Source organism: Capra hircus, chromosome 17 (assembly GCF_001704415.2).
Source record: "Capra hircus breed San Clemente chromosome 17, ASM170441v1, whole genome shotgun sequence".
Classification (NCBI taxonomy): Eukaryota; Metazoa; Chordata; class Mammalia; order Artiodactyla; family Bovidae; genus Capra; species Capra hircus.
The window spans coordinates 22,978,369-23,005,383 of NC_030824.1; the positions used below are offsets into that span (position 1 = coordinate 22,978,369).

The 27,015-nt window shown below is 43.1% G+C and overlaps 1 protein-coding gene across 3 annotated transcripts in view; it reads left to right on the forward strand.

Annotated features, from left to right (window-relative positions):
• The window catches only part of GLT1D1 (glycosyltransferase 1 domain containing 1), a 116,832-nt gene that overhangs the window by 73,497 nt on the left and 16,320 nt on the right, over positions 1–27,015 (forward strand). For 2 of the 3 annotated variants that reach the window (XM_018061410.1, XM_018061411.1), the window contains 3 exons: positions 7,637–7,680; positions 10,548–10,668; positions 18,110–18,208. In XM_018061410.1, the coding sequence (XP_017916899.1) occupies positions 7,637–7,680; positions 10,548–10,668; positions 18,110–18,208 (264 nt within the window). Of the gene's footprint in view, positions 1–7,636; positions 7,681–10,547; positions 10,669–18,109; positions 18,209–18,803; positions 19,065–27,015 lie in introns of those variants that run through there. The other variant, XM_018061412.1, reaches the window with a different exon arrangement.

Below are 27,015 nucleotides of genomic sequence, written 5' to 3' on the forward strand. Positions count from 1 at the left end.
GATTGCTTTTTAAAAAATGGTGGTGCTGTGTATGTTACACATCTAAAAAATAAAGTGATCATTCTTAACAAGAACATTTCAAACAGTAAGATCCCAGTCCCCTGTTAAATCTACTTAATCCTTCATTACTTCTTACTGCTGGCAAGTTTGTTAACATCTTTAGAACAAGATCGAATCATCCCTGTCAGGCAAAGGGTAGTTCTGCATGGCTGGGTAATAGAGTGATTGCATGCTAGCTGGGTACCCTTCACTGCTCTGGGCCTCAGTTTCTCCATCTGTAAAGTGGGCATGACTCAGAAAACACTACCTGCCTCATAGTTTCCTTTGAGGCCAGAATAAGCGAATACTTGGCATAGCACCTGGTTCATTGGCAGCATCATAGGGGCGTTTAATTAAAGAATGAAAGAACTTTCTGTGCTGATGTTTCCTTTGTGTGTTGACAGGCTAAGATTCTGTTTTAGCTGCAGGATGGTTTGAGTTAGACGCTGATTTTCTATTAAAGCTTCTTTGATCTCTCTATCCAACCATTTTGGCAAAGCATTTGGTTTCTGCTTGCAGGGGCGTATGGAGTGGGTGCATTTTATGGTTCTCTTTGATAAGCAATGTGGTAGGAACATTCAGCTCGTGTGTGACAGCTTAATGACTTCCCACGATAATTTCTTATATCTAAGATGATTTTCCTTCAGCCTGGGAGTTGAGACAATGTATTTTGCTAGAAAGTAAATAAGCTTAGAAGGAGGAAATGAGAATTTTCTTTGCTGCTTGCCATGCTCTCGCTTTTTAAAATTTCATAACATGCACTTTCATTAAATAAAAATATCTAGCCTTCTTTTTTTTTTCTTCTTTATCTTGTGTTTTGTTCCCCTTGGCTTCACTAAGAGATTTGCAAATGAACTGATGTGGAAGGCAAGCCGAGAAAAGTTTAATGCAGTTTGTACTTTCAACTTGAAAGTTGCTGTTACACCTTTGGCTAAATTTTAGTTAAAGGGTTATGTTAGTTGCTCAGTCACGTCCAACTCTTTGTGACCCCATGGACCATAGTCTGCCAGGCTCCTCTGTCCATGGAATTCTCTAGGCAAGAATACTGGAATGGGTAGCCATTCTTTTCTCCAGTTAGGTATTTCAGCTGTCTTATTCACTTTTTTTTCCTTGATGAAATCTTTTACCCTAATCATGAAAGAAGACACATGTTTAAAAATTAAAAACAAAAGGAATTTATGTTTTTTTCCAATAAGAAAAAAATTTTTTGGCCACACGATGGAGCATGTGGGATCTTAGTTTCCTGACTAAGGATTGAACTGTTTGCCCTTGTATTTGAAGCACAGAGTGTTAACCACTGGACCACCAGGGAAGTTCTGAGGAATTTGTAACTAAAAATTATCATAAGTAAAACATATATGTCAGAATTCATGGTGGTAGTTGTTTAGATGCTAAGTCATGTCTGATTCTTACAATCCCATGGACTGTGTAGCCTGCCAGGCTCCTCTGTCCATGAGATTCCTCAGACAAGAATACTGGAGTGGATTGCCATTTGCTTCTCCAAGGAATTGAACCTGGGTCTCCTGCTTTGCAGTGGGATTCTTTCCACTGAGCCACCAGGGAAGCCTCATCAAAATTCATAAGCAAGTGTTAGTTTGTTAGTTGCTCAATCGTGCCTGACTCTTTGCGACCCCATGGACTGCAGCCCACCAGGCTCCCCTGTCTATGAGATTTTCCAGGCAAGGATACTGGAGTGTGTTGCCATTTCTTTCTCCAGGGGATCTTCCCAACCCAGGGATTGAACCTGGGTCTCCTGCACTGCAGGCAGATTCTTTACTGACTGAGCTAGTCAAAATTCATATGTAATGCCAAAAGAAGGCTTTCATGAAATTGTTTACCTTTTCATGATGAGATATTAGGGTTATAATGTAATTGAATGGCTTAGGATAATTTAAGTGAAAAAAAATCAAAAGTGGGAAACAGAAAGATAGAACCAGTTGGAAATCATTCATTTAGCAAATATTATACAGCATAGAACTAGCATGACCTTGGGAGGAAAAATGAAGAATAAGGAGAAGACTTGGACAAATACCCACCAAGTACCAAAATAAGTAGGTCCATGTTTTATAGGAGGTGGTAGAAAAGTTTGAGAGGAGACTTTACTTCCTGTTTGGATGATCAGACAAAGTTTCTCAGAGAGGGAACATTTGCCTGTGCAGTGGGGGATGAATGGATTTTAAGGATTGAGGTTGGCCTTCCTGGTGGAGAAAAAGACATGTAATTAGGAGAGAGGTGAGAAGTGGAGAGTAAATGTTACTGAGTCCGAGTTCATACTGCCTGCTGCACGATAGGCCAATAATCAAGAAACGAGCTGTTGGGGCAAGAAATAGCAACTTTATTTTGGAAGGCCAGCAGACTGAAAAGATGGTGGACTAGTGTCCCAAACACCCATCTTCCGTACAGATCTGCATCTACAGAGCGCAGCTCTCCATGCTTGGCAAGAGACAAGTGAGGCATCTGGTTGTCTTTCTAGAAGACACCAGTCTGTGAGCGATTCATGCCAAATGTGTCATAGTTATGCCGAAGGACATTGACCCAGCATGTTGCATACACCGAGAATATCCCTAAGAACCTACTAGGACAGAAAACATTCTTAAAAAAAAAAACAAAAAACCTTCTTGTTTGATAGTTCTAAATGTTACATTTTCCCCCCACGGGGCCAAAAGCTACCTGTGTGATTTTGAGTGGAAAAATAGGGGGCAGAAATCAGGGGTCGCAATTTTTCCATTTCCATTTGTTTGAGAATAGTATTAAAAGCAGAGACATTAACACAGGTCAGAATGTTTCAGGAAGCAAGTTTCAGAAGTTGAATTTTATAACAATAAACCTGTTAAAATATTGCCAGCATTTGGATTTTCTTAAAACAAATGTCTTAAAAATTTTTTTTTATTGATATGGGTGTACCCATGGCTCGTAAAAAGCCTCTTGATGAAAGTGAAAGAGGAGAGTGAAAAAGTTGGCTTAAAGCTAAACATTCAGAAAACGAAGATCATGGCATCTGATCCCATCACTTTATGGGAAATAGATGGGGAAACAGTGGAAACAGTGGCTAATTTTGTTTTTCTGAGCTCCAAAATCACTGCAGATGGTGATTGCAGCCATGAAATTAAAAGACGCTTACTCCTTGAAAGGAAAGTTATGACCAACCTAGATAGCATATTGAAAAGCGGAGACATTACTTTAGCAACAAAGGTCCTTCTAGTCAAGGCTGTGGTTTTTCCAGTGGTCATGTATGGATGTGAGAGTTGGACTGCGAAGAAAGCTGAGCGCCGAAGAATTGATGCTTTTGAGCTGTGATGTTGAAGAAGACTCTTGAGAGTCCCTTGGACAGCAAGGAGATCTAACCATCCATTCTAAAGGAGATCAGTCCTGGGTGTTCTTTGGAAGGAATGATGCTAAAGCTGAAACTCCAGTACTTTGGCCACCTCATGGGAAGAGTTGACTCATTGGAAAAGACTCTGATGCTGGGAGGGATTGGGGGCAGGAGGAGAAGGGGACAACAGAGGATGAGATGGCTGGATGGCATCACCGACTCGATGGACATGAGTTTAAGTGAACTCCGGCAGTTGGTGATGGACAGGGAGGCCTGGCGTGCTGCAGTTCATGGGAATGCAAAGAGTTGGACACGACTGAGCGACTGAACTGAACTAAACTGATGACTGATTCTTGCTGATATATGACAGAAAACAACAAAATTCTGTAAAGCAATTATCCTCCAATTAAAAAAATAAAGTGGCAAAAAATTTTTTATTGAAATATAGTTGATTTACAGAGTTGTATTTCAGGTGTACAGAACGGTGATGCAGTTATATATATATATATTCTTTTTTAGGTCCTTTTCCATAATAGGTTAGGTGATTCAGGTATACACACACACACACGCGCACACACACACACACCACACACACACATTTCCCTGGTGGCTCAGACGCTGCACTGCCTGTAGTACAGGGTTTAATCCCTGGATCAGGAAGATGCCATGGAGAATGGAATGGCAACCCACTCCACTATTCTTGCCTGGAGAATTTCATGGACAGAGGAGCCTGGTAGGCTACAATCCATGGGGTTGCAAAGAATTGGACACAATTGAGCAACTAACACACTCACACAAACACACATTAAATATATATTCTTTTAAAGGTTCTTTTCCATTATAGATTAAGTATTGTTCCGTGTGCTATACAGTAAGACCCATTGTTTATCAGTTTTATATACAGTAGTGTTTATGTGTTGGGCTTCTCTGATAGCTCAGTTGGTAAAGAATCCGCCTGCAATGCAGGAGACCCCAGTTTGATCCCTGGGTTGGGAAGATCTGCTGGAGAAGGAAAAGGCTACCCATTTCAGTATTCTGGCCTAGAGAATTCCAGGGACTATATAGTCCATGGGGTCGCAAAGACTCAGACATGACTGCTCTTAATATATCCCTCTCTCCACGCCTTTCCCCTTTGGTAACCATAAGTTTGTTTTTTGACAGTGAGTCTATTTCTGTTTTGTGAGTAATTTCATTTACATCATTTAAAAAATTCCAAATATAAACAGTATCATATGATATTTAAAACAAGTACGTTTCTTGTTGATGGCAACTAAATGGGCTTTGCAGTATGTTAATCATATGGTGGGTTCCATCTGTTCAGTACACTTTTGAGTTGCTTTACATACATGTGTCTAGTGGTGTGTATCTTCTGTACTGTTCCTGCAAGTTTGCTGTTAAAGTATATTTAGCTTTTAAAAAATCTAGGAATAATTTCCATTTTGTTATACACCCAGATTTGCTGTGTCCACCATCAAAGTGATGTCATGACCTGAGGGAAATGAGTGAGCTTTGTGTTACTGATTCTTTGGGATACATCTTCGGCATATGAGTAGTTTAAAGGATCTGGGCTCTACCACACATACACACACACAGCATTTCCTTGCCAGAGGAAACCAAAATGAAGTTTTTGGAAAACACAAAATTATTTCAGTATGACAAACTCTAGGGATATCATCATATTCATTAAGTCGACTTGGTTTGTAATTCCTGATACCTACTGGTGAGGTGTGAATGAGAATAGAAATTGAATCTGCCTTCACTTCTAAACTCATCTGCAGTAACAGAAGAGCTGGCAGACACTGTATTTGTAAAATGTGCTTACACGCTTATCTACCTCTATCTCTGAAGACATGTTCGGAATTTTGTCTTACACTTGCCTAAGTTTAAGAATATTTTCTCAGTTATTTTAAAATTGTATTCATTGTTAATAAAACCTGGGGAGGGATGCAGGGGAAAAGCTATCTACTGATTGTTTCATTTTAATAGTTTGCAGTCGGATGAAACAGATGCGATAAACATGTGCTGCAGCTTCATCCTAATAGGCTTGTAGGGACCCTATGACAGGTGGAAAGGTATCTGTAAAGATCCTCTTGGTACTTCAGGAAGTAAATTTACCTGAGAAGAGGTCATTGTGCATAAAGAGTACATTAGTTTGGCTTCTGATGGTCAGGAAAAAGGTGTGTTTTCTGTGGATTCTGTGATGACCTTCAAGTGTGCAGGTGTCTTGCTGGGAAGTATGGCAGTGTCACTGGGAAAGTACACGTTTGAGATGCAGTGTATAGATATTTTTGTATTAGTGCTGCAATCTGCAACAGTTACTGTGTTTCAGAAAAAGTTGTAACCACTGAATGTGTTTTAACTATCTGATCCTCCCAACAGTCCCATGGTGCTGTTATCATTATCTTCTTACGGATGAGGAGCCTGAAGCCCAGAGAGATCCATTAATGTGCACACGGCCATGTTGCTAGAAATTAGTTTGGGAAGGATTTGACCCAGGTGGTCTGTCTCCAGAGCCCTACTCAGTCTGGACATCTACATATGAGTTTTCTTAAAAGCATGTGGAATCAAAAAATGTTGGTATAAGAGACCAGTTTAAGAAACATTGCTATTAATGTTTGCATTAATTTAGCAAACATAGTGACTACCAGGGATACAATGGGATGAAACAGGGTGCCTGGGAGCTCCACTAGTGGTCCAGTGGTTGAGAATCTGACTTGCAATGCAAGAGATACTGGTTCAATCCCTGGTCTGGGAACATCTCACATGTCACAGAGCAACTAGTCCCGTGAGCCACAACTACTGAAGCTTGTATGCCTGGAGCCTGTACTCCTCAACAAGAGAAGCCACTTCAATGAGAAGCCCATGCCCCACAACTAGAGAGTAGCCGCCAATCTCCACAACTAGAGAAAGCCCACATACAGCAAAGGAGACCCACCATAGCCAATAAATAAATCTTAAAAAAAAACATGGCACCCGTCTCATAGGACGTATTTCCTCTAGATATGAAAGGAGTGAAGTGCAAACTCAAGAGTATCACATTGTAACTAATTAAAAGGTTGGACTTGGCTTTTTAAAAATGGAAATATAATTTGTATGTCATACAATGCACCATTTTAAAGTATTTAATACAAAGTTTTGCAGTCATCACCCCTATCTAGTTTGGGGGCAATTTTATCATCTCCCCAAAATCCCAGACCCGTTAGCAGTCACTCCCATTCTCCTCACCTCCCAGTGCCTAGCAGCTAACCTACTCTCTTTCTTTATAGATTTGTCTGTTCTGGACGTTTCGTATAAAAAGAGTCACAATTTAGGGCCTTTTGCGTCTGACTTCTTTCACTTAGCATCATGTTTTCAAGGTTCCCCCATGCTATAGCATAAATCAGTACTTCATTCCTTTTTGTTGGCTGAATAATATTTCATTGTATGGACAAGACCCCATTTGTTTTTCCATGTATCAGCCCATGGGCGTGCCTTTGCTTTAACGTTGTGTGTCTGGAAAGGCTCCCTGTTAAAAATAAAATGTTAATTCAGTCAGATCTTTTATTTTAGATCTACCAAGGGTTCCAACTCCTTCTGCCTCAAAGGTTTTATGACAAAATCCACCACTGTAATCAACAAGGCAAAACTTTCATTGAAGTATTATGTTTTTGTCAGATTTTCCCTTGACTGTAAATGACTTCTGTTTTAGGACCTTGAGTTGGGTGGATAATTCTTGGCATCCCCTACCTGGAGCTTCACCAGGCTCTTAGCTTATAGACCAAACAGGAGACAGGAATGCAGTTGGCCCTGTGTGTCATCAGGTTCTGTATTCTCAGAGTCAGCCAACCATGGACTGAAAGTATTCAGGAAAAGAGATTCCAGAAAGTTCCAAAAAGCAAAACTTCAATTTGCTGTGCATTGGCACCTATTTACATTGCATTTATATTAGTACTGTAAGTAATCCAGAAATGATTTAAAGTATACAGGAGGATGTGTTTCAGTTAGATGTAAATACTATACCATTTTATATGAAGAACTTGAGCATCCACAGCATTTGATATCTGAGGGGGTCCTGGAGCGGTGGATACTGAAGGACAACTGTATGTGTTTGTGTCTTTAAATTTTCTCTCAAGTTCTTTTCCTTATTACTTTGTGGTAGCTGGACTCCGGGGTATTATTTTGTATTGGATTTACTTTTTCCTTTTCTGAGTTGTTATGTCTGGCTCTGTTGCCATGATCTGCAATTCTCTTGAGACTTAGATTCATTTCTGGCTTTTCCTAAAATTCGTCTTTGTCAATTTTCAGGTCGATCCAGTCTTCACAAGGGAAGTGAAAGCCAAAGTAAAGAGGTAAGTATGGGAGTTCCCTGGTGGCCCAGCGGTTAAAATGCCAAGCTTCCAATGCAGAGGATTCGGGCTTGATCCCTGGTGAGGGAATGGTAAAGAACGTGCCTGCCAATGCAGGTTCGATTCCTGGGTCGGGAAGATGCCCTGGAGGAGGGCATGGCAGCCCACTCCAGTATCCTTGCCTGGAGAATCCCATAGACAGAGGAGCCTGGTGGGCTACAGTCCATGGGGTCACAAAGAGTCAGACATGACTGAAGCAACAGGGAACTGAGGTCCCACATGCTGAGTGACATGATGAAATACACTTTTTAAAAAGAGAGAGAGAGAAGCATAGGGAGTGAACAGGTGTTTTGCAGGAGAGGAAGCCTAGTGACTGATAAATAATCCCTGTTCCCAGCATTCACCGTGTCCCAGGCTCTGTTCCCAGCACTTCATTAATAATTCCTCCTTTAATCTCATGATGATCCTGTGAGAATCTGGGTGCTATTCCTTTCCCCACTGACAACCCTGGAAGCTGACATGCTGGGAGCATCAGCAGTTCCCTAGGGAGCAGTCGCATGGATTCACATGTGAAGACATACAACCTTGCTAGGTCAGGAAATGCCCAGGAAACCCACTCTGAGGTTATAATTGTCCCTTACCTCGTGGGTCAAAACCGAAAAAAAAAACCAAAAAACCCCAACAACTAAAAATCTGCTGGTGAGGGTGAAAATCGCAGCCATTCCTCTGGAAAGCAATTTGCCAGGGTCTTTGCTATCAATTGCGTTTGTCTGCCCGTAACAGAGACCAGGGCTTCCCTGGTGGCTCAGTGGTAAAGAATCCTCCTGCCAGTGCAGGAGATGCAGGTTTGATCCCTGGGCCAGGAAGATCCCCTGGAGGAGGAAATGGCAACCCATTCTAGCATTCTTACCTGGAAAATCCCATGGACAGAGGAGCCTGGTTGGCTACAGTCCACGAGGTCCCAGAACAGTCAGACATGACTTAGCGACTAAACAGCAACCACAGAGACCCAACAATGCTGGCTTACATACCCAGGGGTTTTAACTGCTCACATCAAAAAAATCAGATGTCATTGGTCCAGGACCAAGTAAGACTTCAGAGATGTTGTCTCCTGTCTCTCTTTCCTGTGCTCCCTACCTGTGACTTCCATTTCTAGGATGACTGTAGCTGTAGAACTCACACATCACTTTCCATGTTCTAAGTGGGGAGATGGGGCAGGACAAGAGCCAGAAGGATCCTCTCCCATGCGGGTCAGCCCCCCTTTATGTGTATATCCTCACCCTCCCAGGATCCCAGCTCCTCCTCCTGGCCACTCCACCACCCCGGAGGACTGGGAAACACTGATTTCACCCCCATATGCAATCAGGTGTCTTTATATTGCTCACAGACACAGAATGCATGTATGTAAAAGTATAACCAGTTATGTGAAATAATAACCTCAACACCGTGAGACTGGAGAGGGTTGGGGGAATGGGGAAGAATGTCCATACTGTAATATGCAATCAGGTGTCTTTATATCGCTCACAGATACAGAATGCATGTATGTAAAAGTATAACCAGTTATGTGAAATGATAACCTCAACACCGTGAGACTGGAGAGGGTTGGGGGAATGGGGAAGAATGTCCATACTATCAAGTTAGAAAAATAAAACAAGGCAAAACCTCTGTGACAAAGGTGGTGTTACACTCTTGGTTTTACTATTTCTATTTCTCTCTGTTTATGATACATCTATGATTATCTCTTTGAGTATCTTTTCTAATATTTATCTTTATTTATTTATTTGACTGAACTGGGTCTTAGTTGTGGCACGTGGGCTTTAGTTCCCTGACCAGGAATTGAACCCAGACTCCCTGCATTGGGAGCATGGAATCTTAGCCACTGGACCACCAGGGGTACTCACCCTCTTTGAGTATCTTTAAAAAAGCACTGGGACTGTTTATAATAGCCAGGACATGGAAGCAACCTAGATGTCCAACAGCAGATGAATGGATAAGAAAGCTGTGGTACATATACACAATGGAGTATTACTCAGCCATTAAAAAGAATACATTTGAGTCAGTTCTAATGAGGTGGATGAAGCTGGAGCTGATTATACAGAGTGACGTAAGCCAGAAAGAAAAACACCAATACAGTATACTAACACATATATATGGAATTTAGAAAGATGGTAACGATAACCCTGTATGTGAGACAGCAAAAGAGACACAGATGTATAGAACAGACTTTTGGACTCTGTGGGAGAGGGAGAGGGTGGGATGATTTGGGAGAATGGCATTGAAACATGTATAATAATCATGTAAGAAACAAATCGCCAGTCTAGGTTCGATGTAGCATACAGGATGCTTGGGGCTGGTGCACTGGGATGACCCAGAGAGATAGTATAGGGAGGGAGGTGGGAGGGGGGTTCAGGATTGGGAATTCATGTACACCTGTGGCGGATTCATGTTGATGTATGGCAAAACCAATACAGTATTGTAAAGTAAAATAAAAAATTAAAAAAAAATTATGTCATATTAAAAAAAAAAAAGCATTGGAAAAAGGCTGCATTATTAGGAAAGGTTTGTTTTCTAAATCATTCAGAGAAAAATGTCAAGAGCCACATCTCTGATGTCCAGTATCTGAGAATCATGTGTCTTGATGGTCAGAAGGATTCAGGATGGAAGCAGCTGTGTTCACAGGCTTCCTCCCTCCCTTATCAGGGATGGAAATAGAGTGGATTCTCACTCCAGTATGGTTTTCTGTACTGAACCCTTTATCAATCATGCTTCCCTGGTGATCTAAGCTATTTCTCCAAAACTGTCATCTTTCCTCCCAGCCTCTCCCTGTAAGATTCCCGGCCATAGATGCTCTCTGCTCCCTGTTGTTTCAGGAGCCCTGGGGTACGACTGATCAGGGAGATGGCTCAGGAAGACCTCCATGCTGTCATGAAGAATTGCTTCGCGCTGGTGAATAGCTCTGTCTCTGAAGGCATGTCAGCCGCAATTCTGGAGGTAATGATCTAACGAGCCCCGAGAGTGGGAATATGAAATTGTCGATCACCCCTTTTCTTAGTTATGGAGGTGATGCATTTGTCAATAAAGCTGTGTGCTTCTTAAAGCTAACAAGCACAGCGGCATCTCTTTGGGACTTCTAAAGTAGTTTTGAAGTTCTAGCTGGGATTTAAAAATACTGTTTTCTTTCTCCTTGCCATTTTTCCTTGCCAGTGACAAAATGAAATAAAACTAGGATAGTGTCGCCTCTCTGACTCACCAAGTAGCTTCAGTGGGAAGGTGACGGAGACTATGAAGGGCTGGGACAGGATGTGGATAAAGGTGTGTTTTGTAGGAAGCCTTCTTTTGTCTTGATTTCTTCTCTCTCTTTTCAGTGTGTGCAATGATCCCAGAATTTAGGGGATAAGAAAGGGATGGGCTTGTGCACAGGGGGTGGGTGTGGTAACAGAGAGGAGTGGTTACAGATGCACAGGAGGGTGGGAATGAGGGTGGACCGAATCTCTCCATCTAGTGCTCAGCTCTGAAAAAATCGCTTCCTGGACTTTCCTGGCTGCCCAGTGGTTAAGACTATACCTTCCACTGCAGGGGAGGAGGGTTCAACTCCTGGTTGGGGAACTAAGATTGCACACACCACCGTGCTGCGCAGCCAAAAAGAAAAGAAAAGGAAAATTGCATACTACTCTACTTGGGCTAAATATGCACATCCCAGCACAACCTTGCAGTCCATTGCTGGAGTTTTCTGCATTGAAATAAGCCCCTGCTCTTGAAAACCTGGCAGGCTCTAGTTTGACTGTATCAACTCTTGGGTAGAGGACTTAATCCAACCTTGAAGCCCTTTGCAGTCTCTTCTTACTGAGCGTTTTCCATAATTGGTTGTTTACCCAGGATATCTTTTTTTTTTTTTTTTTTTTTGTATCTTAAAAACTATTTGTTTGGCTGTGCAGCATGGCATATGAGATCTTAGTTCTCTGACCAGGGATTGAAACTGTGTTCCCTGCATTGATAAAATGGAGTCTTAACCACTGGACTGCCAGGAAAGTCCCAACCTGGGTATCTTTTAAAACTTTTTTGGCCGTGCCCTGGAACTTCAGGGATCTTAGTTCCCTGACCAGGGATTAAACCCTGGGCCCACAGTAGTCAAAGTGCAGAGTGCCAACCGCTGGGCCATCAGGGAATTCCCTTACCCAGGTATCTTAACGGCTTTGTGTTAGTGACTTGAGGTCATCACCAGTGTGCACTTAATACGGAAGGGTTTTTGCTTTCTTTTATTTTGCTGTTGGTTCATGGCATGCTGGGTTCCTTTAAGAGTGATATTAGTAAAGAGGAGATGCCATCTGTCCTGTCATAACCAGCTTTCAGTGCTGAGTTGTCTTCATATCCCTAAATCACAAGCCATTGAATATATGGAATTTCCTATAGTTCTTTACACATGCCTTACAGACAATGGATGCCACAGAAGTCCTATGGATTAGCACTTGATAAAACCCCCTGTTCAGTTCAGTTCAGTCATTCAGTAGTGTCCAACTCTTTGCGACCCCTTGCAGTACAGCAAGCCAGGCCTCCCTGTCCATCACCAACTCCCGGAGTTTACTCAAACTCATGTCCATGAGTCAGTGATGCCATCCAACCACCTCACCTTCTGTCACTCCCTTCTCCTCCTGCCTTCAATCATTCCCAGCATCAGGGCCTTTTCCCTGATATGAGTGAGTCAGTTCGTCCCATCTGGCGGCCAAAGTATTGGAGTTTCAGCTTCAGCATCAGTCCTTCCAATGAATATTCAGGACTGATTTCCTTTAGGATTGACTGGTTGGATCTCCTTGCAGTCCAAGGGACTCTCAAGAGTCTATCTCCTCCAACACCACAGTTCAAAAGCATCAATTCTTCAGTACACAGCTTTCTTTATAGTCCAACTCTCACATCCATACATGACCACTGGAAAAATCAGTTTTGACCAGATGGACCTTTGTTGGCAAAGTAATGTCTCTGCTTTTTCTTATGCTGTCTAGGTTGGGCATGACTTTTCTTCCAAGCAGCAAATGTCTTTTAATTTCATGGCTATACTCACCATCTGCAGTAATTTTGGAGCCCAAAAAAATAGTCTCTCACTGTTTCCTTATCTGTTTGCCATGAATTGATGGGACCAGATGCCATGATCTTCGTTTTCTGAATGTTGAGTTTGAAGCCAACTTTTTCACTCCCCTCTTTCACTTTCATCAAGAGGCTCTTTAGTTCTTCACTTTCTGCCATAAGTGTGGTATTATTTGCATATCTGAGGTTATTGATATTTCTCCTGGCAATCTTGATTCCAGCTTGTGCTTCATCCAGTCCAGCATTTCGAATGATGTATTCTGCATATAAGTTAAATAAACAGGGTGACAATATATAATCTTGAGGTACTCCTTTCCTGGTTTGGAACCAGTCTGTTGTTCCATGTGCAGTTCTAACTATTGCTTCTTGACCTGCATACAGATTTCTCAGGAGGCAGGTCAGGTGGTCTGGTATTCCCATCTCTTGAAGAGTTTTCCAGTTTATTGTGATCCACACAGTCAAAGGCTTTGGCATAGTCAATAAAGCAGAAGTAGATGTTTTTCTGGCACTCTTTCCCTTTTTCGGATGATCCAATGGATGTTGGTAATTTGGTCTCTGGTTCCTCTGCCTTTTCTAAATCCAGCTTGAACAGCTGGAAGTTCACGGTTCATGTACTGTTGAAGCCTGGCTTGGAGAATTTTGAACGTCACTTTGCTGGCATGTGAGATGAATACAATTGTGTGGTAGTTTAAGCATTCTTGCTTTTCTTTGAGATTGGAATGAAAACTCATGTTTTCCAGTCCTGTGGCCGCTGCTGAGCTTTCCAAATTTGCTGGCATATTGAGTGCAGCACTTTCACAGCATCATCTTTTAAGATTTGAAATAGCTCAACTGGAATTCCATCACTTCCATTAGCTTTGTTGGTAGTGATGCTTCCTAAGGCCCACTTGACTTCACATTCCAGGATGTCTGGCTCTAGCTGACTGATCACACCATCGTGATTATCTGGGTCATGAAGATCTTTTTTGTATAGTTCTTCTGTGTATTCTTGCCACCTCTTCTTAATATCTTCTGCTTCTGTTAGGTCCATACCATTTCTGTCCTTTATTGAGCCAATCTTTGCATGAAATGTTCCCTTGGTATCTCTCGTTTTCTTGAAGAGATCTCTAGTCTTTCCCGTTCTGTTGTTTTCCTCTGTTTCTTTGCACTGATCACTGAGGAAGGCTTTCTTATCTCTCCTTGCTATTCTTTGGAACTCTGCATTCAGAGAGGTATATCTTTCCTTTTCTCCTTTGCCTTTTGCTTCTCTTCTTTTCACAGCTATTTGTAAGACTTCCTCAGACAGCCATTTTGCCTTTTTGCATTTCTTTTTCTTGGGGATGGTCTTGATCACTGCCTCCTGTACAATGTCACGAACCTCCGTCATAGTTCTTTAGGCACTCTGTCAGATCTAATGCCTTGAATCTATTCCCTTTGAATCTAATCCCTTGAATCCCTTAAATCTATTTCTACCCCCTGCAGAAAAGGAAATGTTTGGCCATTGGTCCTCCGAGTCTTTGAATCACATTTCACGTCTGCATTCTCATAACCCTAGTTTTTTACTTCAGGGTCTACTTAATTAGAGTGATGCTATTATTGTATCGTAAGTGTTTGTAACATCCATTTATTCATTTGAACACTAGTTGAATTTACTGACCAAAGGTACAATTTGTCAATTTTGATGTTTCAGAGGTCATGGTAAATAATTAAAGCAGGAAAAAAAAATCATGCTCCATAAACTTAAGAAATGACTGATGTTGTATGCCTAATATTCTCTGCAAATGTGGCATCATTTAAAAAAGCAAACATAAAAAAATAAAATACTGTGGGCTGGGGTAGAAGCTATATACTGACGCCTATAATTCTTGTGTTCGGAAGCTTTTAGAGCACAGAGCCTGGATTTGTGACATGTTCTTCTTCAGCCAGATGTTGAATGCCTCAATATCTCAATCTGAGCTTAATGATTAGCGTTAATCTCCATTGTGGTTTAAAATCAGCTTTCAAGTAGTGTTACTGGAGCAGTACATTGTACTCTTCATATTAGCTTTTAAAACGTACATTCTTAGAGTACCAGTCCTCAAGCCTTGCTGAATCGCTCCTTTGTATGTAAATACGCATTTCCTCTCCCCCACCTTCTTAAGAAAGGGTAAAGTGGATTTGGGGAATGATTTTGTAGCCAGCACATACAGCATTTCATTGCAGATGAATTGCTGTCAGATGTCATTTACTTCAAAGGAAAGGCAGCTCTGAGTAATTCCGTCTGCTTTCAGATGCCGACCCTGTGTTCCTTTTGAAAACTCCAAAATAACCTTTGGGATGAGGGTTTTGAATGAAACTGATTTTAGAGAAGCCGTGGAGGGTGGATTTCATTTGAATCAATTCAAAGACCCAAAGTGGTTAATCACAGAATAAGTGCATCTCACTTTGGAGGGAGGGGATCTTTTGACCTTTCAGAATTAGCATTGTTTTGTCATGCATGGGTTCTTGCTAAATTGCTTCAGTTGTGTTCCACTCTTTTTGACCTTATGGACTGTAACCCACCAGCCTCCCCTGTCAATGGGATTCTTCAGGCAAGAATTCTGGAGTAGGTTGCCATAACCTCCTCCAGAAATTCTTCCCAATCCAAGGATCAGCTCAGTTCTCTTCCATATTCTCCGTTGGCTGGTGGGTTCTTAACCACTAGTGCCACCTGGGAAGCCCTTGTTTTGTTTCAGAGGCATGTAAAAATCCCAGTTGTTAAGACATTTCTTTTAAACGTGAACTGTCACCCACCAGGCTCTTCTGTCCATGGGATTTCCCAGGCAAGAATACTGGTGAGGGTTGTATTTCCTCCTCCAGAGGATCTTCTCAACCCAGGAATAGAACCCATATCTCCTGCATTGGCAGGCTGATTCTTTACCACTGAGCGAGTTGGGAAGCCCAATATAGACACCTATATAAGGCACCTTCAAAAGCTCACGTACTGTGTTGATACAGAGCCCGGGTGGCTGTGTTTCCAAAGACTGTGCTGCAGTGCTGAGGATGGTGCTGAGGATCAGCCCTGCTGAGGATGGTGCACCAGAGACAAAGCTTTTAAATTTATTTTTATTTGTTCATTTTTTTGGCCACAACACCCGGCATGTAGAATCTTAGTTCCCCAACTGGGGATCAAACCCACACCCCCTGCAGTGGGAGGTGGAGTCTTAACCACTGGACCACCAGGGGAAGCCCCAACAAAACTTTTAAAAGTTCAAATGTGAAGCTTCCACCCACTTGCTGGGTGCTCGAAGAGCTCATGATGGGCAAGAGAAATCCAGTGACTGCAAACTTGACCAAGTGTTTGGTACCTCTTGAGCTCTGATGTTTCCTCTTCTTAGTCTCCAAATGGGGCCCCAGGTACCAGATTTGAGATGATTTCTGCTCCAAGTGCCCCTCCTCAACACTGCCCCTTTCCCGGTATGACCTGCAGGGATTCAGAGGGTAAGCTCGCTCGTCTCCAAACACCATCTCCCCAAGACATTCCCAGGCACTGTGTTCATCAGGACCAGCGTCACAGCACAGTCATATTCTGAGACTTTGCCTTTTTGAAGAGGTAACTTTACACCTAAAGAAAGTGACTTGAGAATCAACCATCCTTAATGTCACATCTTGGCTGAATGAAAATAGCATTTCCATATGCTTTTTAAATGACATGTTTTTTTTTTCTTTCTCTTTTATTGAAGTATAGTTGATTTACAATATAATATTAGTTTCAAGTGTACAGCAAAGTGATCCTGTTATAGGTATGCATCTATATTCTTTTTTTCCAATTCTTTTCTATTACAGGTTACTATAAGATATTGAATATACAGTTGCTTGTGCTATACAGTAAATCCTTGCTGTTTAAGATGAACTTTGTCTCCCCAAAATGATGGTGATGAGCAATGGATTTGAGACCCCTTGTCAGTCGAGAGCAAAGCTTCCACCAGGGCAAGACCACAGTTTTGTGATTCCTGGCCTGTGATCTTTTCCAAAATGCCAGATGGTGCTCACTGGAGGTCAGAACCCAAGGCCCAAACAGTGGGCTCATAAGGTAGCTGTGACCCTAATGTTGAGATGCGGAGTTACTTTCTGCCTGTGCTGCTGAGTTTTCTTGTTCCCAAGTGTAATGACAGTTGTTGTTGTTCAGTCGCTAAGTCGTGCCCAACTCTTTGTGACCCCATGTCCTGCAGCATGCCAGGTTTCCCTGTCCTTCACTATCCCCTGGAGTTTGCTCAAACTCATGTGTTGAGTCAGTGATGCCATCCAACCATCTCATCCTCTGCTGCCCTCTTTTCCTCCTGCCCTCAATCTTTCCCAGCATCGGGATCTTTTCCAATGAGTTGGCTCTTCACATCAGGTAGCCAGAGTATTGGAGCTTCAGCATCAGTCCTTCCAAGGAATATTCTGTGTTGCTTTCCTTTAGGATTGACTGGTTTGATCCCCTTGCAGTCCAAGGGACTTTCAAAAGTCTTCTCCAACACCACAGGTTCAAAAGCATCAATTCTTTGGCGCTCAGCCTTCTTTATGGTCCAACTCACATCCATACATGACTACTGGAAAAACCATAGCTTTGATTATAATGACAGTGGAGGGTCCCAATCTTTACCCTACAAGATGAAAAAGGAAATTCATGATGTGGAAACTTTTATCATCATGAGGAACCCCATGCTGGCTGATCCCAGGCCTTTGAGACTGGAAAGGTTGTTTAGTGGGTAATCAGGTGATAAATCTTGTTCCTCCTTACATCTGTATCCATGCCAAAGGGATATGTACAGACCTGGTGGCATTTGTATGGCTGGTGCTGAAAGAAAATTACCCATCAAGGAAAGTGAGAATGATGGTAATTAAAAAATGTACACTCCAAGGACTTCCCTGCTGGTCCAGTGGCAAAATCTCCATGCTCCCAATACAAGGTGCTGAGGTTTGATCCATGTCAGGGAACTAGATTCCACATGCCACAGCTAAGTTCACATGCCACCATGGAGATCCTGCGTGCAGCAACTAAGACCCAGTGCAGCCAAATAGATAGGTAAATATTCTCAAAAAGTGTACTCCAGGCTGCCACTGAAGAAGTGTGAACTGAAAATTGGAGAGAGAGAAGGTTTCTTTGTGACATTGCAATAAGACAGGCCATTGCAGTATATAATTTCCCAACATTTGCAAATACAGTCAGTCATTAAGATTCAGTGTGTAGTTGGAAAATCCGGGGTTTGTGTTGGGAAACCACTTTGGGCAAAGTTTTGGGGTGATTTTTGTGTGATGCCAGAGCGCCAGTGAAACCAAGGAGTCCTTCTGTCACAAACTGGCTCATCTCACCACACAGACTCTGACAGTGATCGCCCACCTGTCTCCTTTGCTCTTTACATCCTTTTAGGCAATGGATTTAGAAGTCCCGGTGTTGGCGAGGAACATCCCTGGAAACGCCGCAGTGGTGAAGCATGAAGTTACAGGATTGCTGTTTTCAGACCCTCAGGTAAAGGAGAGCGATTTCCCTGCATTCACCTGTGTTGTCTGAGTCGTTTTCATCCGCCTGTAGTTCAGAGAGTCTGTAATTTGCATCTTTGTGATTAGCTCTCAGTGTTCCCTTTATACAGTAAGTCCCCTACATACAAACAAGCCCAATTCTGAGAGCGCATTCATGAGTCCAGTTTGTTCGTAAGTCCAGCAAAATTAGCTTAGGTACCCAGCTAACACAATTGGCTATATAGTACTGTACTGTGATAGGGTTATAATACTTTTCATACAAATACTACATAAAAAGCAAACAATTAAGAAAACATTTTTAATCTTACAGTATAGGACCTTGAAAAATACAGTAAGACAATTGACATACAGGGGCTGGCAGTGAGTGAACAGGCGAAAAGAGTCACTGACTAGAGGAGAGAGAGGAGGTGGGAGAAGGCAGAACGGGATTGTCAGCAACAGGAGATGGAGGGCAAGCTGCAACTTCACTCACGCCTGACGCTGATGGCTCAGGTTCCGGTTCCTTGCTGGATTTAGTTCTATCGACCCTCTTAAAAAAACAATCCAGTGATATCTGGGTGGTAGCTCCTTTTTTCTCGTCATAGATGACACAGTAGCACTGGATTGCTTTCTGAACGGCTGCTGCAACCTTCATGTACCATTCTACACTAGGACCCTGTGCCTCAAAACCTACCAGTGACTCCTCGAGTAAAGAAGATCCGCGGGCCATTTCCTGCATCATGAATCTCTCCAGTTCTTCAGTTTCTCCTTCTTCCTCTTGTCTCTCTTCATCCTTTCTCTGCCGCTGCTTTCAGGCTTGTTTCTGGGCATCCTGGACTTGAAATAAAGATGCTGTACTCATGTACGCTATACACTGCTTTACTGCTGTGCAGTAAAGTTCACAAAAGTACAGCCACTGGTAGAGGATGCACGCTCGTGACAGTGTGCGCCAGTGGTGGTGGTTTAGTCGCTAAGTCTTGTCTCGCTCTTGCGACCCCTGTAGCCCACCAGGCTCCCCTGTCCTTGTGGTTTTCCAGGCAAGAATACTGGAGCGGGTTGCCACTCCCTACATGACTGGACTTGCGAATGCAAATTAGCATCTTTGAAAGCTAGCAACTTGAAGGTTTACATGTAGGGGACTTACTGTAATCAGTAGATGAGTATATGAAACACAGGGTCACTTTGTCACTTGGGCAGCCTCCTGGACATGTGACTAAAAGAAACCTAGGGACTTTCCAGAAACATGAGACCTGGGTTATCTTTCTGATGCTGCTGGTGTTGATTACCATGACCTTGAGCAGGTCACTTCCCCTCTTAGATGCTTGAATTTCTAGTTTCTTCTTTTAAAGTTTATTTTATTGAAGTATAGTTGATTTACAATGTGTTAGTTTCTGCTGTATAACACAGTGATTCAGGGATATATGTATATACATGTATGCATTCTCTTTCATATTCTTTTCCATCTTGGTTTATCACAGGACATTTAATATAGTTCCCCGTGTTCTACAGTAGGATCTTGCTGTTTATCCATGCTATATATAGTAGTTTGCATCTACTAACCCCAAACTCCCAAATAGATTTCTGGTTTCTGAAGCAGGTGTTCTTCAGGTATAATCCGATGCTTCTGGAATATCCCCTGGTGTTCAGAAGATGCCATATATCTGATCCCTTGCAGTTCTTCAGAACAATGTACAGAAGAGGCAGCATGGTTGTCTTCATACATGTATGGGTCTGATACATGTGTGCATCTGAAATTAAAATAAAGGCCAGTGCAGTGGACAGTGGGCACAGATGATGGGCACAGTGTCATCCGGGGCACACGTGTATGCCAGGACCTTCCAGGATGATGGGGTTCCAGTCCCAAGGTCTGAAGTTCCAAGGATGTGTCTCCCTTTAAACCCCTGGGACCCTGTGCAGGGCGTGTAGCCTTAACCTGAGTCTCCAAGCTCCGTCCTCTCCTCGGTACAAGTGGAACTAACTATAACAGCACATAGAGGTGTGTCATGGGCTAAAGCGGCTGACATACAGGGCTGAGCCGTGGGTACGGCACGCAGCCCAAGGCTCTGGGTACCATTATCAGCAAAAGGAGAGACCCCGATGCCCTATAGCTCGTGTCGTTGTTGTTTAGTCAGTAAGTTGTGTCTGACACTTTGTGACCCCTTGGACTGTAGTCCTCCAGAATCTTCTGTCCATGGAATTCTCCAGGCCACAATACTGGAGTGGGTTGCCATTTCCTCCTCCAGCAGACTTCCAGATCCAAGGATCAAACCCACATTTCCTGCATTGCAGGCGGGTTCTTTATCACTGAGCCACCAGGGGAGCCCTTTCCTTTGATTGTAGTTGTTGTTTGAGGAGGGCATGGCAACCCACTTTAGTATTCTTGCCTGGAAAATCCCGTGGACAGAGGACGAGGGAGGGGGGTTCAGTATGGGGAACATGTGTATACTTGTGGCAGATTCATGTTGATGTATGGCAAAACCAATACAATATTGCAAAGTAATTAACCTCCAATTAAAAAAATAAATTCATATTAAAAAATAAAGAGACGGCCACGACTGAAGCGACTTACCCGCGCGCAGTGCACGCTATGTTTTGGTTGCTAAGTCATGTCTGACTCTTTTGCGACCCCATGGACTGTAGCCTGCCAGGCTCCTCTGTCCATGGGATTCTCCAGGCAAGAATACGGGTGCAGGTTGCCATTTCCTTCTCCAGCGGATCTTCCCGACCCAGATACCGAACCTGTGTCTCCTGCATTGCAGTCAGATTCTTTACCACTGAACCACCAGGGAAGCTGAGCCATCGGGGAAGCCCTTTCCTTTGAACAGTAACCCCTAAAAGCCAAAACAATACCAGGAAATGAAGCGTGTGTAGTGGTTTCCTGCTGATTCTCTAGACAAAAGCATATTGCTTTTTACCACGTTCTGCATCTCTCCACATCAGCACCAGCCATGCCGGAGGTCATAGGATATTGTCTCCCCGTGGGCAAAGAGATTTTATTTTTATCTTCCCAAACACACTGTCTATTTATTTTATAGCTCAATTTCAAAAAACTGCAGTTTTATCAGCAAGTGTCTGAATAGCCATCACTTATAAATGGGTGTATCAAGTCCAATGTTAGAACAAGTACAGTTTGGCTCTCCTGACTTCATTTCATGTTCCTTGTAAGACATTCCTTTTAATATTTGCAAATAACGATCCTGTCGCTGACACATCCAAGTTGTTTCTGCTGGTTGCCGGCTTCCTGTGAGTTATCAGACATAGCCCCAAAGCACTGACAAAGTTAAGGCTTGGGCTTGAGTCCAACCCTTTAATGTTACTTTTACAAAGGATGTTAAAAAAAAAAAAAAAAACAACTGCTCTATGTTTCATACAGGGGGAGGCTGTGTTTTTTTTTTCCCCCTTTTTAATATCACATTTTGAAACATGTGCTAGACACAGATATCACACGTAGCTTTGTTTCATAGTCGTGATCAGACTTGACCTAGCATGGAGTGGGAGGTGTTGCTTTAAAAACAAATGTGCATTTTCCACAAGTCAGTGGCTGTGGTTGCTGTCATCTCGGTTCAGGAGCTCAGATGAAATTAACCACTGATTGGTTGTCAGTGTTTGTGAGATTTATTTCAAATGTGTATTCAAATATGTCCTCGAAGCTCCATCTCATTTATTAAGAAGGGACTTCCATGAAAGGGTGTCAGCCTCATAAAGTTAATATAGATAGATACATACATAGAAACATAGATCGATACATAGTTACGTATATACATAGATACACACACACATACATACACACATGTACATTTGCTCTGTCCTGTCCAACTGTTTGCAACCCCATGAACTGTAGCCTGCCAGGCTCCTCTGTCCATGAGATTTTCCAGGCAAAAATACTAAAGTAGGCTGCTATTTCCTGCTCTAGGAGATCTTCCCGACCCAGGGATCAAACTCTTGTCTCTTGTGTCTCCTGCATTGGCAGGCGAGCGGATTCTTTACCACTGAGCCACCTGGAAAACCCGCATACATACATATAAAATGCAAAAGGTCATATTTTGAGTTTTCAACAAAATGATGATTAAAAATATTCAGCTGTGGTAGGAACAAAATAACCTGTTTTTATACACCTCAGCCACGGAAAACCTTAATTTACGTGAAGCTTTCCAAACCTACTAAACATTGATTTTTGTTGTTGTTACCAGGACAATCTCATTCTTTTTCTTTTTAGGAAGAAAAGAGCTGAGCTATTTTATGGAACCATTTTATAGCTTCAGAATTAAAATCCATTTGACATTTAGTAGAAACTGTGAATCCATATTCTTTCTCAAGGACAGACTTTTGAAGTGTGGTCCAAACTAATTTTGCTGGGAGGTTCTGTTTGATTTTTAGGCAACTGTAAAGAAAATCATAACTTTTGGAATAATGATGATGACAGCAAACATTTATCGTGTGTGTATTTTGTTCCGGCCTCTCTTCTTTTGTGTTCACCATACACTTTTACTAAGAATGTTTAATTTTCAAACTTTGATAGTCAATCAAAAGTTTCAGGTTTGGAAGAAGTGAGGTGTGTCGGAGACATAGCAGCCTCCTTCAGGCTGTGTTTGGACCTTGAGTTTTCTGCTCGAAATATGAGTGATCCTGGACACATTTCTTCTTCCTGGGCTCAGTCCTTGATCTGTAAGATGGAGATAATGATGCTGGCCTTTGGGGAACAGCAGAAAGCACGTGGGGTTGAGTTCCATCCTTGGTCTCAGAGGAGAGCTGTGTGGATACAGAGTTAATCATATTCACGGTGCTGACTGCTGGGTGACATCATTGGTTGCCCCCTGGGAGCTATATAGTCTGCAGAGCTCTTAGACTTAAGCATTGGAGTTAGGCTCAATACAGCGAGACGTTCTCCTTGTGAGATCTGGCCAGCGTCATGCAAAATATCATTTCTCTTTTTATTCAAAACAAGTTTTTAACTTTTTAATTCGATTTATTTTGATTGATGATTGCTTTACAATATTGATTTGATGTCTGTCATACATCAGCATGAATTAGCTATAGGTGTACATATGTCCCGTCCCTCTTGAACCTCCCTCCCACCTTCCACTATTTCCCACCCCTCTCAGTTGTTACAGAGCCCCTGTTTGAGTTCCCTGAGTCATACAGCAAATTCCACTGGCTAGCTATTTCTCATGTGTCCATGTATATGCTTCTGTGCTATTCTCTCCATTCATCTCACCCTCTCCTTCCTCTCCCCCACCTTGTCCACAAGCCTGTTCTCTGTGTCTGCATCTCCATTGCTGCCCTGTGGACAGGTTCATCAGTACCATCTTTCTAGATTCCATATATATGCATCAATATATGATATTTGTAAAGCAAATTTTTAACTTTTTAGTCAAACATTTAGGATTCTTGGATATTAAATAAGTGGTGCTGGTGGTAAAGAACCCGCCTGCCAATGTAGGAGACATGAGATGTGGGTTCAGTCCCTGGGTTGGGAAGATCCCCTGGAGGAGGGCATGGCAACCCACTCCAGTGTTCTCGCCTAGAAAAATCCCATGGACAGAGGAGCCTGGAGGGCTAGAGCCCACGGGGTCGAAAAGAGTCAGACATGACTGAGTGAACTTAGCACGAACACATGATGTATAAGCCCCCAACCAGTCCCTTCAGATGTAAAAGCACAGATGAATGTTCAGTGTTGATTGGATTTCCACTGAAGCCCAAAGGAAACTCAGGGCAAACTCAGTTCAGTTCAGTTCAGTCGCTCAGTCGTGTCTGACTCTTTGAGACTCCACGGACTGCATCAAGCCAGGCCACTGTGTCCACTGCCAGCTCCAGGAGTTTACTCAAACTCATGTCCACTGAGTCAGTGATGCCATCCAACCATCTCATCCTTTGTTGCCCACTTCTCCTCCTGCCTTCAGTCTTTCATCAAGGTCTTTTCAAATGAGTCAGTTCTTCACATCAGGTGGCCAAAGTATTGGAGTTTCAGCTTCAACATCAGTCCTTCCAATGAATATTCAGGACTGATTTCCTTTAGGATGGACTGGTTTGATCTCCTTGCAGTCCAAGGGACTCTCAAGAGTCTTCTCCAGTACCACAGTTCAAAAGCATCAATTCTTCAGTGCTCAGGTTTCTTTATAGTCCAACTCTCACATCCATACATGACTACTGAAAAAACCATAGCTTTGATAAGATGAACCTTTGTTGGCACAATAATGTCTCTGCTTTTTAATATCCTGTCTAGGTTGGTCATAGCTTTTCTTCCAAGGAGCAAGCATCTTTTAATTTCATGGCTGCAATCACCATCTGCAGTGATTTTGGAGCCCCCAAAAATAAAGTCTGACACTGTTTCCACTGTTTCCCCATCTATTTCCCATGAAGTGATGGGACCGGATGCCATGATCTTTGTTTTCTGAATGTTGAGCTTTAAGCCAACTTTTTCACTCTCCTCTTTCACTTTCATCAAGAGGTTCTTTAGTTCCTCTTCACTTTCTGCCATAACGGTAGTATCATCTGCATATCTGAGGTTTTTGATATTTCTCCTGGCAATCGTGATTCCAGCTTGTGCTTCATCCAGCCCAGCGTTTCTCATGATGTACTCTGCATGTAAGTTAAATAAGCAGGGTGACAATATACAGCCTTGATGTACTCTTTTCCCTATTTGGAATTAGTCTGTTCCATGTCCAGTTCTGTTGCTTCCTGACCTGCATACAGATTTCTCAAGAGGCAGGTCAGGTGGTCTGGTACTCCCATCTCTTTAAAAATTTTCCAGAGTTTATTGTGGTCCATACGGTCAAAGGCCAGGGCAATCTATGGGTGAACTAAATCGCAAGTCAATACAACATTTATTTACTTGGATTTGCCCTTTTGGGTGACCATATTGTTCATTGTACAAAACCAGGATAACTTTGAGAGTGAAGGTGGTGTTATTGTGGTGTTATTATTATTGTGTTTAATCTTTTGGCCGCACTTTGTGGCATGTGGGATCTTATTTCCCTGACCAGGGATTAAACCCATGTCCTCTGCATTGGAAGTGCAGAGCCTTAATCACCGGACTGCCAGTGAAGTCTCAAAGGGGGTGCTGTTGATGATTATGTTGAGATGACAGCTTTGAACCTGAACCAAATGACTGTCTGCTTGAAAATCTGGGATCAGGTGCATGGCTGGTATTTGTCCCAGGACCAGGGTGAGTCCAGCGACATGTGGGAGTTACAATTTCCTAATAGCCACGTTCAAAGAAAATAAAAAGAAACAGATGAAATTCACATCAATAATACAATATGTTTTATTTAGCTCCATCTAGCCAAACTTGCATCCTCTCAACGTGTAATTGATAGAAATATTTTTTTAAAGATTTATTTGTGGTCGGTCTGCTTCTTCATTGTTGCATCTGGCCTTTCTCTAGTTTCAGTGAACAGGGGCTTCTCTTGTTGCAGAGCGCCGGCTCCAGGCATGCGGGCTTCAGCAGTTGTGGTGCACAGGCTTAGTTGCTCTGCACCATGTGGGATCTTCCTGGACCAGGGATCAAACCCATGTCCCTGCATTGACCAGTGGACTCCCAACCACTCGACCACTAGGGAAGCCCGATATGAATACTGTTTAATGAGTTCTTTACATTCTTTTTATTTTTTTAAGTCTCTGAAATCTTGTGTGTATTTTACACACCAGCTCATCTCCATTTGGAGATTAAATTTGTATTGAACTATTTGGTTTGCATTGAGACTCCATGCCGTTCGCAGTTGGGAAAGTAGATGCACGTATGCAGGCTGTTCCAAATATACTTGAAAAGCTTTGCAATACCTGACTCGAGCACCAGTTTTCAAATTTAAATTTAAGTCCACTCAAGTGAATAATTAAAAATGCAGTTCCTCGGCCGCACTGGCCGCACTTCCAGAGCGCAGAGTGGGTGGTGGGGCTGCGTGCCTGGTGGAACTGCTCTCAGGAGAGGGCGTGAGTGATGGGGCAGGTGGTCCCCGCCTGACCTCCTCTGGGTGCTGGGTGCCCTTGGACGGACTTTGCACATTTCTCTTATTATTTCTCACAAGAACCCCACGCAGGCGTTACCATGATGCGCCCAGAGGGGGTAAGTGGTTTGCCTTAGAAGTTCAGCTGGAGGTGGTGGGGCGGGGACTCGAGCCCGCAGCCTGATGGCAGAGTCTGCTCGGCTGTTCCTGAGAGCCTTTGCGCAGGGCTCCTCCTGTGGCCGCCTCTGCCTCTGCCTGTCTCCTTCTCTGTGTCCATGTCTCTCTTTGTCTTTCACTCGCTCTGTCTCTCCTTTCTCTGTCTGTCTCTCCTTCTGTCTCTGTACGTCCTTGTCTCTCCCTTTGCCTCTGGCTCTCACTCTCCGACTCTCCCGCTTCCGTCTGTGTGTGTCTCTCTCTTTCTCTGTCTCTGGGTCTGTGTCTCTGGAGCCCCCTCCACTCTGTGTCTGTGTGGGTCTCTCCTCCTCTCGGTGTCCCTGTCTCTCCTTTATCGCTGTCTGTTTTTGACTTTGCCTCTGTTTCCGTCTCCCTCTATCTGTGTCTCAGTCTCCCTGCCACACATCTGTATCTCTTTCGATCTCTGTCTCCCTCTCCATCTCTCTCTCTCTCTCCCTCCCTCCCCTTCTGTCATTTGGGGAGAGAAGGGACACTTTCCCACAGGTCCATCCTCTAAAAGGATTCTGCTCATGATTTTGTCCAAGTCCTTGGGGAGAGTGGACGTCTTTCTAAGTTCCAATCCTCCTTGGCTTCTCCGCCTGTGGCTGGTCTGTGGGGTCAGAAAGACACAGATGGCAAGGGAGGCCCCCGGTGGGCACAGTGCTGAGCGATGCTGCACGGAGCCAGACTTGGCCAGGTG